This window comes from Amblyomma americanum, chromosome 3 (assembly GCF_052857255.1).
Source record: "Amblyomma americanum isolate KBUSLIRL-KWMA chromosome 3, ASM5285725v1, whole genome shotgun sequence".
Taxonomy (NCBI): Eukaryota; Metazoa; Arthropoda; class Arachnida; order Ixodida; family Ixodidae; genus Amblyomma; species Amblyomma americanum.
Genome location: NC_135499.1, coordinates 160907808 through 160919920, shown reverse-complemented (window position 1 = coordinate 160919920; position 12113 = coordinate 160907808). Strand labels below are relative to the sequence as shown.

General features: G+C 46.5%; 1 protein-coding gene across 1 annotated transcript; it reads right to left on the bottom strand.

Moving 5' to 3' along the window:
* Nucleotides 1–2079: 2079 nt before the first annotated feature.
* Nucleotides 2080–8996, bottom strand: LOC144124210 (uncharacterized). Its single transcript, XM_077656858.1, has 3 exons — nt 8805–8996; nt 7221–7399; nt 2080–3360 (listed from the first exon to the last, which is right to left on the bottom strand). Exons 1-3 carry the CDS (start codon nt 8994–8996, stop codon nt 3153–3155), a joined length of 579 nt encoding a protein of 192 aa, XP_077512984.1. The 3' UTR covers nt 2080–3152.
* Nucleotides 8997–12113: the final 3117 nt, after the last annotated feature.

The window sequence follows — 12113 nt, the reverse complement described above, 5'->3', positions numbered from 1 at the left end:
GCACACGGAGGGATGAGAGCACGTGTGCGGCGCCGGAGGAGTCGAAGCGGTGATGAGTTTGTATTCGCAAGGCGGGTCGCAAAAACATACTCGCTTGATAGGTCAGCAGATCCCGTGGGACCCACTCAATACTTACTGGCTGCGGGATGTGTGCCGCGAGCCGGTGGATATCCTGACATATCGTTGGACAGCGGCTAACACGTCGTAGCAACCGGACAACTTGAAGGGCGTCAATGCGGATGACAACGCGGGCCGCAGGGAGAATAGTTATGTCGGCCACGGAGCAGAGTGCTTCTTGAACTGCGACGAGCTCAGCACAAAAAGACGAAGGGGGTTCCGTAAGGTGAAACCAAGAGGTTTGATTCAGGGCTGGTCTGCGCGGGCAGCATGTAGCTGTTGTTGCTTTGCAGTCTTGTGTGCTTGCGTCTATGTAGACAACAATGTCTCCTTCAGACAGGCAAGCATCTTGTTCCTCAAATTTCTGGCGAAGCAACGATGCCGAATGAGCAGATGTTGGCCAGCGATTATCTGTTGGCTTGTTGTCGCTGAGCTGTGCAAACTTCCACGGGGGAAGAACTGGCGTTGGCGGCTGAAGAATGGAGTGTGACGTTGAATAAGTCCTCAGTGCATGCGTGGAGTGCGATAGACTGGCCTTAAGGCTGCGCGCTTCACGGCGCTGCTGCACCAGCTCATCAATGGTATTGAGCTGCGCATTCCCTTGTAAAGCTATGACCGATGTGATGCTTGAAAGGCACGTAATGGTCCTCATAGCCTCTCGGTTCACGGCTTCAAGGCGATCCCATTGGGCTCTTGTAAGATGTTGAAACTGGGCTTCATAAACAATACGTGGCTGCATAACTGCCCTCGACAATTGCCGTGCAACGAACGAGCCTGCGCCACCAGTTTTAGGGGCAATTCTTCTAATCAAACCCAAAGTATAAATAGCTTGCTTTTTTTCCTGAGAAAGCCATGCAATCGCTGACCCTGATTGGTGAATCATTAAGCCAAAGATTTTTAAACTCGCAGTTTCCTGTAGTGGGGTGCCTGATAGACAAAGACGGATTGGACTTGCAGCAAGTTTACGGCGTCCCCAGCGGTTGGCGACTGACGTGTATGTTTTATGCCTGGATAGCTGAAGTCCAAAGGATGATGCGTAATTACAGGTAACATCCAAGACAGATTGAAGGGCAGCCTCCTGTGTACGGAGATCTTGGTGAGTACTCCACACAGTGATGTCGTCAGCGTACTGAAGAAATTTTATGTCACGGATGTCATGTAAGCGCCAAGCCAGCTGGATGAAAGCAATATTATATAACGTCGGCGACAATACTGATCCCTGGGGCGCACCGCAGAGAGGAACAAATGATCCGACCGCTTCGCCGCTGAGGCGTATTGCAAATTTTCTGCCTTCCAAAAATGATTGGACAAAACTACGCACTCTCATGTCAATGGAGTTCAAAATGGCTGCATGACTGATGTTGTCATATGCCTTTTCAACGTCCATTGCTAAAACAGTACGCATATGATGTGTAGTCTTTTCCTATAAGGCACTTATCCCATTAAAACAGCGAAGAAATTAAGCAAAAAATTAGGGTTGGGAATGTGTACAGGTAAACCAGTGTTTTTCAATTCAAATATGGCAAAATTGTTGTATTTACTGACAAATAAACTGGCTCTAAACGTGCCGAAAGTACAGTCCTGGATATAATATTACGGATCTAGCTTCGGTGCAAATTAGGAGGTACTTCTTACACAGCTTAGCGCACGTCACAGACGCGTTCGCTTATGAACAGAAGACACTCTTATATCCTCCACAAATAGCGTAAGAAACATTTGAAACGCCCAAGCATGATCCGTAATGTTTTGGCCGCAACTGTACATGCAACGTGTACGGCCTCTCCTGTGTCGCTGACAACAGCGTAGGGCTTCTCTTGTGCCCATAATGTGAGCTGACATTGCACAGAACGTTTATGAATTTTAACGGCTTTAACTGGGAACAATCGATAACGCGCTATCTTATTCGCAAGGCGTAGTTCGCAGCTTGTAATAAAGCGACCACAATACAGACACGTTCCTCGCACAACCCGTTTATTACACACGACCGCCACTCCACAGCGACAGTTCGCTGCTACCGTGAGGCGGCCCAGTAAATTCATGAGCGCTCACAGGTCAACTCCTACTAGAAGGGATACATGCTGCAGCGACTCGTCCAGCATAAAGTTCGCGACCAGCAAACACTGCAGTGTCGACGCCGACGGGAAGCACAAATGGCCACGGCGGTTGCACATCTACTGCAGCCAAACGAGAGGACATGGTCCATTTCGTCGACGTGATGATCCCAATGTCACTGGTCACAAAGGTTCTCCCACTATCGCACCCCGCCTTTGAGCGACTGCCGCACTCTCACTAGGTAGGATTCTTTGCGCGAACTCTGTGTGGCGAGGCAGTCAGCTGTCGGGCCTGTTAAGAACTGCTTGATAGCATGCGTTATGTACCGCAGGAGTTGTCGAGAGCAAGGGAAAAATACGACTGCTTCTTGGATCAGGCTCATTGGACTGCATTTGCGCGGAGCATGTCCTTAAACAGTTCATAAAGTTCCAGCACATCACTCGTATCGCGTGTCCGGTGTGTTGGGGCACTACGAGGATGCTGTAAATAGGATGGAGCTGGTGGCGGGGCCACGAGTCCCACTCGGAGAGGTGGAAGTCTGTTCCAAGCGGCAGCGCGTCCTTTGGCATTATCCGTAAATCTGTAGACACCAATTTGCTGATGACACGGTTCACGAACTGTCGATGCGCTGTTCACACGATCGCGCTCGTGAACATGGCCCGGTTTTCGCATGATTTTTTTTATAAATAATGTTTGTATGCTGCGCCGTTTGCTACCGACAATAACGAACAAGTTAAGTTTCGGTTTCTATCCGCAATCGGGTAATTAGGAAGCACTCCGGCTTCGCCAGAAGTGCTAGAACTCAGTCCAGACGGAGATTGTCATAATAAAAATGTCCGGGCAGCACGCTGGTTTGAACTGCCGCTGTCCGACGAGCTCCGGTGTCGGAGAAGCGACGCGCGCGCTAGCCCGCTTCTCGGGGTTGGGCCGGCCGTCCGTGATCTCGTATCGAAACACAGCGGCCCGAACCCCGAAGCGGCCGCCTATCGGCTCAGCAGTGTCGAGCCCTGGGTGCGCACTTCGCGCTCCAGATGGTAGAGCGTGCGCCACTCGCCAAGGGCCGAGCAGGTCGAGCGGTTGTTTTTCATCGTGTCGGCGACTACGTCACTTCCGGTAGACAGCTGCTCGCACTCGCACCCACGGAACTCGCACTCAAGGCGGAGGCAGCGGCCAGCCCGGATGTGGTCATACCTGCGTAAAACGGGAAAGGTGCGCTTGTGAACACGAGCGTGTTTAACACGGACACGCTTTTCACGATTTCATGCACAATTTCTGAGCTATTGAATTTTATGGGCGAAACAGATGGGTCCCACAACGCCTAGGAAGATGTCATTTGACTACCGCATTGAAGGAAAAATAGCAGAGAAGCGTGGTTGCAAACAGGGCCCCCCGGTACTGTGAACAGATAAATCTAAACCTATCGTCTCAGGCATCCCGCTTGATCTCCTACCCCCCGCCCCCTTCCCCTTGTACACACTCCCCTATAACTCTTAAAGCACATGAAACAAAGGTTCTTTCAGCAAAGCGCCAAGTTGGCGCGTAATTTATGCAGGACAATAAATATACAATTATAAACCTGACATCTGATAATGCTTTGAGAAGTTATATTGGTAGAAGAAGGAGCGTGGGGGGGGGGGGGTGATTAGAAGCCAGCATGCTTTGCTATTAAGTGATATCGCTATAGAGATAAAGCACGCCACGCGGAACCCATTGAAAAAGATGTGTAACGTGTTAAAAATCACATACGTTACGAACTCGTAGCTGACGACCACTTCTTCAGAAAAACAGAGCCAACGCAGGCAGTATTAGGCAAAGCTACTGTCTTGGGGCAAGCATTCTAATTTTGCATTGCATGTCAAACCAGAAGGGAATTTTGATGAGCCTCGTAATTAGTCTCAACGTTCATACAGGGTGTGTCAGCTAACGTTAAAACTATGATCATGCGTCGTTTTAGAATTCGACTAGTGCAGGGTTGTAGGCAGTCGTCTTGAAGAGGTCGTCATTATTTCCGTTTGCGCCTGATTTATTAACTTAGAAGATTAGTTAGCATGTAATCGATAAAACAGGCGCAGTAGACCACGCTGAGAAATTCCCGTTTAAACTAGTTTCGTTAAAGCAACTTTACCGCTGTTTATAGGAGAGTAATTGAGAACTACTTATTTCGAACGAACACACACATACATGACAAGACAAGCCCTGCCTTTCATGTCATGTCAGCGCCCGTCGGGTCATGTATGTGTGTTTGCTGCTCTGAAATAAGTAACGATCAGTTACCTTTCTATAAACAATGAAACACCAACTCCTTAACGTGTTGCATTAACTTCAGCACAGTTTCTGTTTTTGGCCTAAAATAAGTTACACGAGATTTAACAACAGTCAGTTGATCATGCGCGCCAGTGTCGCGGCCTAAGTGCCCCGAAACACACCCCGATGTAAATAACTCGGTTACGGAAAGCCGCAGCGAATAAAGAGGCCACCGGCCACAGCGATGGTAAATCGATCCATTTCTTTAGAATCATGATGCTCAAGCATACGCGCGACCCCATTGGATAGCAGGAAATTATCCATGCTATCACATCAAGCGGCGGCAGAGTTTTCACGCGCCTGCTGCAGCATCACTATTCAACCAAAGGTATTCCTTGCTCATATCGAGAGATCGTCGGAGTGGGCGGGGTTCTGATTCGTGAAAGGCATAAGAGCGCAAACTGGCAACACGGACGAGGAAGGGAACAGGACGAGCGCTACACTTTCAACAGGGTTTATTCAGGGAATAGCGTATATATAGCCTCTGACCTTATCCATGCTCTTAATCTCAATTTGACAAACATCTACCTTTCACAGATATGCCTCAAAAAACATCATTTCACTGTGCCGGATAATAACCGAGGTATCACTGATGCAATTGCCACCTCGTTTCTTGATATAAAAGGCTTCCACGAGCTCACGTTCGGTCTTATCTCGGCTTTTCAGTAGCACTTTATATTCACGCAGTCGGGGCTTGCAGACTATACGTTTCTCTTTCGAGCATGCTTGGCAATGGTCTGGAAGATGGGCTCCTTTCTTATTCAATGAATTCTTGTGTTCAAGCAGGCGCTCATTAAGACACCAGCCGGTCTGTCCAGCGTACACCTTCCCGCATGTAAGCGGGAACTCGTACACCACTCCTTTCTTGCAGCCAACAAGTGGCGTTCGGTGTCTGATTATTCGTCGTGGAATTGCGTAGCAGTGTTTCTCCTTCGAGGCGCGTTTCAAAGGAATAACATTGCGATGCGGGAGAGCATAGTCAAGCGACAATTTTCAAATATCAGGGGATTTATTTGAGGCTTCAAAAGGAACTACAAGTTACCTGCCTTGACGTTGAAAGTTACCTTGTAGAAACCAGCTAAAATGAGCCTTTTCCCACTACCTCTACAAACTATAATCAGAAAAGTTTGCTTCCACTAGCTCTATAAATTATAGAAAGTTTAGCGCGGATATAAATAACAAAAAAGTAGCTAATGTACAACGGTTAAGTAGCAAATCAGGCTCAAATATTATGCTGAACTGGTCAATATGACTACGTGTAACACTGAACTAGTCGGATGAGTGCATTGTGTTTCTTTTTGTCTCGATACAAGCGAGGTGAAACGAACATTATGATCCTAGGAGCAGTAAGCAGTGCGAACGAGTAATTCCAAGCCGAAGTGGCAGCGAAAGCTTGACCATTGCGTAGGATAGGGCCAAAAATTATTCGTTTCTCGAATAGACTGTTCGCAAGTTTGAAATTGTGACTCGACAGCGTCGCATAAACTCGATGTCACTCTCACTTCCAATTGCATTGTCGGGCTCTGAACTTTAAGTGTGCGATTATCTCAAATAACAGCCATCTATGTCTCCTACCATGAAAACCTCGTGCAGCTGAAGCAAAGAACGAGGCTTCGGAACGGTGGAAAAAGTAGAGCGTGCCGTTAAGCGCGAGCCACACGTACCCCACCCCACCCCCCTCTCCCGCCCTCCTCTCAATGCATGCATAGATGCTGCTAGTGTTCATTGAACGAGGTAAATGTATCGGCCAACGGGATGTCAGTTTATGAAAATAACATTTCTGTGAAATGGAGCGAAATACCGGTCTTCCACTCTTTATATCCTAGACGCATGGTGAGCCTGGAAGGAATTATGAAGTGCAATTGACTTTAAAAATACTGACGTGTACGAATACTGCAAACTGACGTGTACAAATACCGAGAACCCTAGTGTTTCTAAGCATATCAATGTTATCCAGCAAAGTTGATGGCAGACATCGATCGAAATTCTGTTATTCAAAAGAGGGATTTGAAATCAATATTTTTTTACTATCTGAAGATCGATTTACAACATATTGTTATTCTTTGTGACGAAGTAGCAAAACTAGATAATAAGCATCACGTTTGAACTCGTGTTCTACATGGTCGCAATAACGTGTGCTGTCTGCACCGGTCCTGAAAGTCAATAATAATTTGTCAAAATCCTTAGTGTGTGTTTTTTTATATGAATGTCAACACCCAAAGACAAATTTTTGAGCATTTACTATCGCCTTAATCTTCTAAACGAGAAACCTTACTTATATCGATGCAAGGCTATTGGAAACTTTTTTGTGGCCCCCATATATTTGTATAGAAATGCCGGAGGTGAACGGGAGCCAAATTATTTGTAAAAAAGCTCCCGTTATTGTGTCTGTGTGCGTTTTCTCAGCGCGACATTGCTTCTGTGCAGGGAGATTCTGGCTGACCACAGATGCAGTACGCAGAATGCTCATGATATGTAGGAGGTACTCTTACAACGCCAACCCGAACAATGGTTTCAAGCTGAGCCATTACTTCCTGTGCACTGAGATAATTTTTACACAGACAAGCAGCAAAGTGCGTACAGATATAAGTGTACACGCAAGTTAAATATGTGCATGCATACACACATGTGAACACATTTAAGGTAGTTTGGATGAACACGGCATTTCCTACTTAACACATTCACTGAACTTGCTTCTTCTTAACCTCTACCACTTTCGTGAATCGCATGCAGGAAAATTCACTCACCAGGAACATAGATCAGCACTGAGCTGTTTGCTGACTTGCTCTCTGCGCGACTCGCTGTGGTGGTAAATTGAGAGCAGCTCGTCGCTGACGGTGCACAGCTGAGCGTTGGCGCTGACTCCATCTTCCTCTCCGGCGGAGTGCGCGGAAGGCTCGGTGGCTGCGCTTATGATCCCAGTGAGCTGCGTTTAAATTGATGATGCGATCACTCCCAAGGTGTGAAATTACTAGAAAAGAAACTTCTGACGCGATACCGCTCCATTTCATTTTACCCCATTCGAAGTGGCGCTGGTTAACTATCTTAAGGAGGGCAATATTGGAAGGTGACTTCAACGAAAAAATTTAATATATTGGTATCTGGGATGTATTGCTTGAAACTTTGTAGGGCACTGTGTAACTCGCACACCCCGTAATAATCTGCTCATGTGTGTTCCAGGCTGCGTACCAATAAAGCAATGCAATCAGTTTTCTTTGATAATATCGCGTTCCATAAAATTTTGTCAGTAAGTCAACATAGCTACAAAGGATTGTCGTCAAGCTAGGCCAGTTCGTAGGAGTACCGCATTAGTACACCAGAGGTTTGAAATCCTAATTTGGGCGCGTAAAACTTACGCGTCCGTAGGTTCGTTCTCTGCTGAAGGCGTACAGCCATTTCGCAAAATTTATGTGTACTCCAACTGCAAAACTACCTCCACACCTCACCTTGAACCATGCCGCTAAAAATTATACAGCTGCATTACAATGAAATAAAGTGCAATGACTTCACTTCTAATTCACGGAATACTAATAGGAGTATTAGATCATGGAAACATAATAGTTACCGGCAGGGTGTCGAATTCCTCAAGATGAATGTCTGTCATTAGAGTCCAAACCGTTGGGGGTACTGTAGAGATTTGTGCAGAATTGTTCGGCTACTTCATTCATCTTACTGGCATTCATATTGACATTGCCTTTCTGGTCACTTAGCGCGTACATCTGATGTTTGCTTTTGCTTAGTTTCCGCACTACTGTTTTTAGGCTAACTGCGTGCTTCAGATCAGGGCGCACGCCTGCGCTGCAAACCTGTCCTCGAAGCACTAATACTTGGTCGCGAATAAACACGTCTCTCAAGGGATCCATAAATGGTGCAGAATATTATTTGCAGACGTGCTAGCGACGAGGCAGAGATGTAAAAGAGAAAACAACAAAGAGCACGCTCGAGCTCCTGCACATTCGGCCCAGTGTGGTCGCATGTAGCTTAGATCGGTGTGGTTCATTGTCCCCTACTCTCTCGAATTCAACGTTAGAGAAGACGTATACTATCAACGCCAACGCACTCTTACGCCTACGACAACGATGCCAATATTTTTCTTTCCAACTACGCAGACAATTTTCAGTCAGCGTTTCCATAAGTGAGATATGTGAGAATTAATGTGCAGTCGTTGATTTTATTAGCTAAGTAGCCAAAAAGTGTGTTTTGACCTGTTACCTGCAGACAATATTTGAATATGGCACTAGAAATACCAAGCGTTAATTATGTGCTGGTAACGATGCTACCAGTACACTGCCATCGAGTAAATGGTATGCCCAGTCCCGTGTTTCACCTACCTGCGTCGTGATGTCGTCAGTGTTGGGCCGTGAGCTGGGACGGAGCAGCGTGACGTGCGCGTCTTGAAGCTGGCGGTAGCTGCATGAAGCTACAGATCCGACCGTTGTAGGCAGCGCATATCTTGGCTCGCCGGTGATCTCAGAGTTGGGTTGGCGTGCTCCGCCGTTGTCATCGTTGGTTGCGTCAGGCATGCTGAACGGCCGTTGAATCGACCTTGCCAGACGGTGAGCCAGGGCAGGCTAATGGCAGCGCCTTAACTAGGGCCTGTGGTGGTATTCGTTGATGAAAATGAAGAAAACGTCATTCAGAGGAAATGGACTAGAATGAAGTTTGATACTCCAAGGTTTTCAACTCCATGACATAGATGAAGAAATTACAAAATAAGTCTTTTCTAAATATCCCTAATCTCAGGGTAAAGGGCCGGATGTTTGACTGGGAAACACTTGATGCTAAAGTTAAGCACAGCAGACACTATTTGTTCTTGCTCTCTGCAAAGGAGTGAACTGACAGCATGTTCTGATAGAGTGCATTACCATCAACCTTTAATAAAAAAAAGAGAATCACGGATGTGTAAAGCACTTCGAAGTTTTAAGAATAAAGCGTAGATAGTATAACTCAGTCTGGAATTACTGCAAGGAGGATAACTGACGGAGGGAAGTAGAGAAGGCAGGGAACACTGAACAGATAAAGCAGTTCGTAAGTGACGATGTTGGGGTCTTTACCTGCTGGCGAGGAACGAGGGAGAGATAGTAGCTCGGACAGGACGACGCTTGTTGAAGTACCAGGAGCTGTAAGGTATTAGGCAGATGACAATGAACCTGCACTCGTTGGAAAGCATTGCACTTGCTCACTTCGGGTATCGTGCAGATGCGCTCATGTCTGCTGCTGGTGGTTAAGTTCATTGGATATCTAACCAACCCAGCACGTATATCAATTTGCTTGGCCCCAGACGTACGCTGAATTTTGTGTCAACCTTCTTTCCGTGCCATTGCGTGGTGGGCACTAGCCTACGTACGCCAACACTGGGGTCTTAACGCACGTAGCAGGATCTAACAGAAGCGTCGCGAGGCATCCTTAAGCTCAGTATGGCAAAACATACGAAGTAGTGCGCAGATATTGCATAGCGGTGAGCGAAGTTGAGGCATATGTGTTTATCTTAAGGCTGACCATTTCAACGAGACAGTTATGCAAGATGAATTAACTGCGCAGAAAAATCTGAAATTCACTTTGCAGGAAGTGCTCTCTGAAATACACGTGGTAAACGATAACGAGAACACTGAAGCAGCACAAACAGGACAGATTTTGGAGCCATGCTCACGTCTTTCTGCTAGGCGAGGATATAGCACATGACTTCGATCTGTGTATATGCAAACGGCAGCAAACAGTGGAAGGCACATGTCGCTTAGTTGCAAAAATTAGTTAAACACGAACCACTGCGCTAAGAAAGAGCATTCAGTGGTTGCTGATTTGTTCTCTTCGCAGTTTAATCAGAACTGCGAGGAATTTCCTGTTACGCATGAGGGAGGAACATAAGCTTCCGCTGTAACTCGAAACAATCAAAATCGTGAACACTTTTTTCTCGTCGATTTGCACAAGAATTGCTGTCATTAAAAGGTTTGTAGGCCTCGATGTGCTCATCGCAAACGGACAGAGTTCACTGCTTCCGGTTCCACCTAATCGTACGGAAGAGCTCCACCATAGGCAATTTTTCCTACAAGTGGGGCGCCAACGACAACATTACTTGTATTTTATCGTTTCTAGCCTGAGGACTGACTTATGCTGGAATGTCGGTCACTTTAGAGCCACGGAAGCTGATCGCACTGGCGCGCAGCCCAAGACCCTTCAGAAAGAGCGAAAACTAAGCCTGACACCGAGCAGATCACCCGCTGCTGCCCTTGGACAGAGGAGTTCTGCATCAGAGAAGGTTGTGAAGAGACTGATAGGGCAGAGAGAAAAAACGCTTCAGTTACCTTGTGGAGGTCGCCTTGCACAGATGCGGGACAGGACGAAAGACCGGCTACCGTGCACGAGAAGAAGGCGCGAGGAACGTGCTGCCCGGCCACGTGAAGAACGTGCTGGTCGTGCACTAGGTCAATAATGGTGATGACGATCATGATGCTGATTATGAAAGGATTCTTTATCGGGCATTATATTGAAGGTCGGTCCCGCTTTTTCAGGGAATGATTGGCTAGAAAAAGGGCAGCGGTTAAATGTTTTATTGAGGTAGTTAGTGAAGTCGGGTGCTTGACGCTTTTTTCTTCTGTTTCCTAGATTCATTTTGGTCGCAGAGGGAACTCTAGTAAGGAAACAAACCTGCCTGTAAACAAAAAGTAATTATGTGCTTCGCTCATTACCTTGGAAAATCATGCTTTGATACAGCTGCTGTTGGCGGCATGCACGGGAATGAGTGTAGGAAAATGTCGTTTGAAAATTGGCGAGATGAGAGTTTGAGTCGTTTGGTGTTTTGTAGTGAATTTTCCGGAGATTACGGAGCAGGAAATTATCATATTACGCAGAGGGAAATGCAACTAAGGATGGAGAGCATAAATTATTAGTATTATCTTGTAATAACTGCCGAGGTTATTAGCGCAATCGTCACCATTGTCGCGATTGGCGGCGCCCGTCACGCAAAGATCTCCAAAATGTTTGCCTGCCAAAGGCTTTCGGAGTGATGACATTATGAAAGGTACCTGCAGAGTGCAGCCGAAGAAAACATACAGTCGAACATGACAATAGCTAGTATAAAACATGGCTGCTACTACTGCGTCGCTTTGTTATGCAGGGATTGAAGAAACCTGCAAAAGCGATTTTTCTGCGTGTAAAGGTGTGGCTGATTGAAGTGTGTGGGCAGATAGGCTAACATATTCCGCCAGACACACTACGCCTATCTTGAAAACAGGCACTACACAGCGAGAAAGCGCTGACGCGTAGTTCTGTCAGTTCGTGTGGTTTGTTTACTTTTGCGCAGGGGTGGCCATATTTCTGGTAAATGTTTGTTGTAAAAAAAGAAGGCTAGCTAAGACTGACAAAATAGTCAGTACAAGCAGTTGAGTTTGAATGACGTTATTTATGTACCGGCCGGCGAACCCAGACTACGGCTAAAAAGATAGTCTCTGTCTGGGCAAGATAAGCTTACGCTGGAGCTATACCACTCTTTAAATAAAAAGAATAAAAAAACATGGACCTAGTTCTGCACAAGTGGTTGTTTGGTGCGCCTCAAGGAAAGATGGCACACACTCACTACGGGGATTCGACAAGACACATGCGGCGAATTGCTGTAAACAGGAGCGTTTAAAAGGGGAAAAGGA